The sequence below is a fragment of the Arachis hypogaea genome, chromosome 13 (assembly GCF_003086295.3).
Source record: "Arachis hypogaea cultivar Tifrunner chromosome 13, arahy.Tifrunner.gnm2.J5K5, whole genome shotgun sequence".
NCBI lineage: Eukaryota > Viridiplantae > Streptophyta > Magnoliopsida > Fabales > Fabaceae > Arachis > Arachis hypogaea.
Genome location: NC_092048.1, coordinates 106,017,765 through 106,023,087, shown reverse-complemented (window position 1 = coordinate 106,023,087; position 5,323 = coordinate 106,017,765). Strand labels below are relative to the sequence as shown.

Sequence of the window (5,323 nt, the reverse complement as noted above, 5' to 3'; positions counted from 1 at the left end):
TGGTTAGGATTAGAAAGGTAATTGGGTGAAGGAGGTGGTGTGGTGGTGAAGATAAGGGTAATTTATGAATTTTAGATAATTTTTTATGAGTACAAATGGTAATTTCTTTTTTCTATGGATAGATATATCAGCGTTTTTAATTTTTGTGGGTACAAATAGTAATTTACTCTATAAAATTAAAAGTGACTTTAAAAAAGTTGACAACACAAAAAAATAATTAGATCGTAATTAAACAGTTATTTTAGTTCCAAATGAAGTCAACAAGAAGTGACGACACCAACACGTTGGTGTGCTATTGTGCCGCAAAGTTACAATGCTTGATCCCAAAAATGAAAACTCTTATCACCAAGTAAATAATCCAGGAATAACCAAAGAGAAAGTAATACAACAACGACTCCAACAACAACTAACAATAATAAAATACAAAATGCGAAGAGATACTGTTGTATCCAACATTTAGTTACCAACATTCATACAAGTTCATATCAACCCTTAGCCTGAAGTAAACCTCACCCTCAAATGCATCGGTTGAGAGAGTGGCCACTCCCCTAGTCATGAAGAAGTCACCAGTGCCACCAATGACGGAAATGTCCCTGGTCTTGTTCATCAAAGGGTCAGCACCAGCAAAGTTTATGCTACCCTTATGTTGTGTTGAGTTGAACACAAAGGAGAAAGCAAACCAAGAGGTGAAAATCTCTTTCTTGTCGTAAATGTAAAACCCTTGCGCTCGTCCCACAGGAGGCGAGTGCAAGTTGTTGTCAAGTGTGATGGGGTCGTCAAATACGACCACATCACCAAAGTGGTTCTGGCCGGCTAGTATAGTCTTGTTGCCCCACGAGGGCGCACCCACAATGGCTGATGTGGCATTCTTAGCATTATGGCCGTTGTAAATGATGTCATGAAAATAAAGGACCAACTTCTTGCAAGGCTCTCGAACCCTCTTTTGCCAATGTGTTGGAGAGGCAGAGGATCCCACCGTGATTAGGAGCAAGAGGAAGAGTGCTGAAATGAGTCTCCTCATGGTGGATTCCATGTTACTCGTCTTACTTGTTTAGTTGCTTAGGCTCAATTGTTCGATGAATATGTTGTTTCATATGGAGTTGAAATTTATAGGTGTTATGTGAAGGGGATGCGTAAAGCAAATTGATGGTTATATATTAATTAAATTACAACTATCCATCTTTTTGTGGCAATGTTCCACATGTGATTGTTTATATATACTTCATCAATATTAGGTGCTGAAATTGAGGCTAAGCTTGGCTTTGAAGATATGATTACAATTTTTATATCAAACAAAGGGGAATAGAGAAAAAACAAATTGTACGCAAGTCTTTATATAGCATGTGCTTCCTTAATATGTATATTATTATTTTCTTATGAACAAAAAGATATAAAAAATCCAAACTTTTTTTTATTTAGAATAATAAATGGTACAATTTTTTTAAGAGACATCTTAAAAGATTCCAACTCCTATTATTATAGGCACGAAAATATTTGAGGCAACTTGTTTTTTTTAGTTTTTGTTTATATTTATTAATTACTGTTGAAATAAATGCATAATATTAAACGAACAATGTTATATAACTAATAAAATTTATTATTTTTGTTTTGGATTTAATTAATAATATTTAAAAATATTAATTAAAAAAATATAATATTAGAGTGTTAAACTAAAAATATTGTGCTGCATGCTGATTAAAAGAGCCGGCCAATTTTACTAGTCCTTAAATTTTTTTATATTAAATATAATAAATATATAATTATAAATAGGCCAGTTCTCTAGTGACACAAGAAATGGTGTCTAGTGGTGGCTAATTGTTGATCCACTAATAAATGTATGACACTTGGTAAAAAAATTATGAAAGGAAACTTGTTTAGTTAGTGCTAAAAATGATCAAATTTGTTTAATTGGATTCTCTTGCTCTTTTTTTTTTTTTTTAAATGTGGATAGTAGATTATCAAATTTATATTTTACAATACATGACTTAAAAAAAAAACCCAATTTATAAGGGAGAGAAAAAAAATAAAAAATAAAAAAAAGAGAAAAACACTTCTGATAATGCTTCTTCTCTAGTTGAAACTCTTTTCTCTCTTTAATGGTTTTCTTTTTTTTTTTTTTGGACGACAAAATTCTATTATTTCTATTAGTATTCATGAACACTAACATATCTTATAAATTACAGATATTTAATTTAAATATTGTAAGATTAATTGTATGGGTTTAAAATTTCAGTGTTTATAAATTTTTAGTGTTTATAAATATAAACAAAAATTTATTTTAATTTTTAAATATAATTTAATTTTTGTTTGCTATAATGATCGGTCTTCTCAAACTCAGAAAATTTAACTCATATATATTTTAGCATTTATAGAGGATATGCTAATATCTATCTTTTCTTTATTTTTTTAACATAAAAAATTATTTTCTCCAAATTTACGTTTAAAATGTTTACTTTAACTATTAGTTCAAAATTTCTTTAGAAAAATCAGATTTAGCACCTCTTTATAGTCATCATAGACATAGTAAAATAATAGGTATTACACAACGTATCAAATAAATATATAAATATTAAATTAAATAAAATAATTTTATATTATTTTTTTCTGACATTACTCTTTTAGGTAAACCTTGTTGAAAACTTAACTTACTTTCATTAAACTAACTCCGCTATCTCCACTTGCTTTCCCTTATTGTTTATGTTATTTAATTTGGTGTTAGCTTTATGTCTACGACTAGTGAAATGATTGGCGGTGCACTAGATGGACAGGACGACTATTGGGATTTGGGGCAGATCGAAGTGGATATGGGTTAAAGAGTGTTTCCGGTGCAATTACCTAATTAACCAAACTCGGAGCTTGACCTTATCGCGGTTGGTGCTGTAGCAAAAGGAACATGCAGCAAACATATCAACTCCCCTTCCTATATCAGATCAATCAAAATGGGAATATGCGATATAATTAAAGAATAATTACACAGATAACGCATGTGTTCTCATTGGAGAACCATGCTAATGCTTTTGTTAAGAGCTTAAACAATCTTCAATATGTCTGCGCTTAATTTAGTATTCCGTTAATTATTTCTGTTTCTTATATGTACAAGTAAAACGCTAATTAACCAAACATTTAATAATATAAAAATGTTATTTTTATATCAAAATCAGTTACTAAAATCAATTATTAATGTATTTGTATATAAATATATATATATATATATATATAATTTAATTTATTTTTAATATATATTTATATTTTAATATATATTTTATATTAGTGACTAATTTTATTTGATGATTAATTTTAGTATATACGTAACATAATTTTTAATAATATAATAATAAGATGAACGTTATAGTATTTAAAAAGTGATGTTTACTTATTAAAAATAATTAAAAATTAATATTTAATTTAAAAAATATAAAAATAAATTATTTTTAAACAATTAATTAACCTAATGATAATTAGGCCAATGTTACGATGCTGACTCAGTATTATTTTACCCGATGTTAAAATGAAGTGGATGATAAGAAAAATTAATACGTGTTACTGACACATGCAGACCCAAACTGAATTGTGACAGGCGTGACAGTAAAATTGTTGAAGTTTTGATGCGGTAATAATTAGTGTGATATTTGTTGTAGGTAATGATGATTAAGCATTTGGGTTAGATTTTTTATTGAAAAACAGCGCTGTTGTTTGAAAGCGTGGGTTTGGAGACTTTAAATGGGTATTTGAACCGTGTGAGGCAGCGTTTATGTTGTATATGAATAAGAAGAAATATATAATTGTAAATGTGGAAATTAGGTCTTGAAATAAAAAAAAAAAAGGTATAATAAGAAGAATTGTAAATGTGAGTGTAAGTGTGTGATGTAATGTTTAAAATTAGAAATTGTCTAATCTATTTCAATAAAAAAAAAAAGAAGAATTAGGCTAAATTTGTAAAAATAGAATTATAGTAAATTTAATTTCAAAGTATAAACTGATAGAGTAATGTAAATTCGAAAAAAAAATGTTACTATTGAAAAATGATAGAGCAATGTAAATTGGAAAAAAGATGTTACTATTGAAAAATGACAATCACTGTACGGTTAAAAAAATTAATTTATTAAGAGTAAAGATTGAGACATAATTATCATGGTATTTATCATGGAATAGAAAATACGAAGAAAGTATATAAAGGAGAAAATGGGTCGAGTCAAGCTGAATTTTATCTTAGACGAGTTTGACTCACGTTGTAAATAGAAGGTCCAAACCTAGGTCTGTTACCTCTCATATACTCTTTTTTAAGGTTGAGTCCAGCTTAATTAAAATCTCGACAAGTCCATGAGCCTATTTTAAAAGCCTATTTGGTGAATTATAACACAAAATTATAAATTTAAAAAATCTAAATTGACATTAGATGCTTTCTAAAATTTATAATTTATAATTTATAAAACATAATTTATTTATATAGTTAGTCATATATCATAAGTTCATAATTATACTTACAATTTATAATCATAAATATTTTATTTAAACAAAATAAAATCACAATTTTGATTAGTCTTGACTATTGATTATTTTGGTTTTGTTTTATATAAGTGAAGTTGAATGTTCAGACAAAAAAAAAATTATTTTTAAAAAATAAATTGCGACAAACTAGTCTAACGAATTTCCACTACAAAAAAAGTCTATAGTCACGGTTTTAGTAAAAAGGGTGACCATAGGTCTATGGTCACGGTTTTTTCGCCGTGACCATAAACCTATGATCACCGTTGTAATGTTCAAACTCTGACATTTTAGGCCACGTTTTTTACCGTGACCATAGCCTTATCTATGGTCATGGTTTTCACCGTGACTATAGCCTCTATAGTCACCCCTTCCCAAAACCGTGACCATAGCCTTATTTATGGTCACGGTTTTGGCTGTGACCATAGTCATATCTATGGTCACCCCTTCCCAAAACCGTGACCATAGCCTCTTTGGTCACCCCACCAAAAAACGTGACCATAGCCATATCTATGGTAGCCTTTATGGTCACCCCACCTAAAAATCGTGACCATAGCCCCTATGGTCACCCCTCCTTAAACCGTGACTATAGCCTTATCTATGGTCACGATTTTTCGCCGTGACCATAGTGTCTATGGTCACCCCACCTTAAAACCGTGATTATAGCCTTATCTATAGTCACTGTTTTCACCGTGGCCATAACTTATCTATGGTCACCCCTCCTTAAAACCGTGACCTATCTATGGTAACCTGTTTTATTTTATGAAATTTTTTTAAAGCATAATCACATCCCAAAATGATGATAATCACAAAATAAATCTAAGAATGAGAAATTCAA

General features: G+C 29.5%; 1 protein-coding gene across 1 annotated transcript; it reads right to left on the bottom strand.

Annotated features, from left to right (window-relative positions):
• Positions 1 to 217: 217 nt before the first annotated feature.
• LOC112732532 (dirigent protein) lies at positions 218 to 1,195 on the bottom strand. Its single transcript, XM_025781279.3, has one exon. The coding sequence runs from the start codon at positions 1,031 to 1,033 to the stop codon at positions 461 to 463; it is 573 nt and encodes a 190-aa protein (XP_025637064.1). The 5' UTR covers positions 1,034 to 1,195; the 3' UTR covers positions 218 to 460.
• Positions 1,196 to 5,323: the final 4,128 nt, after the last annotated feature.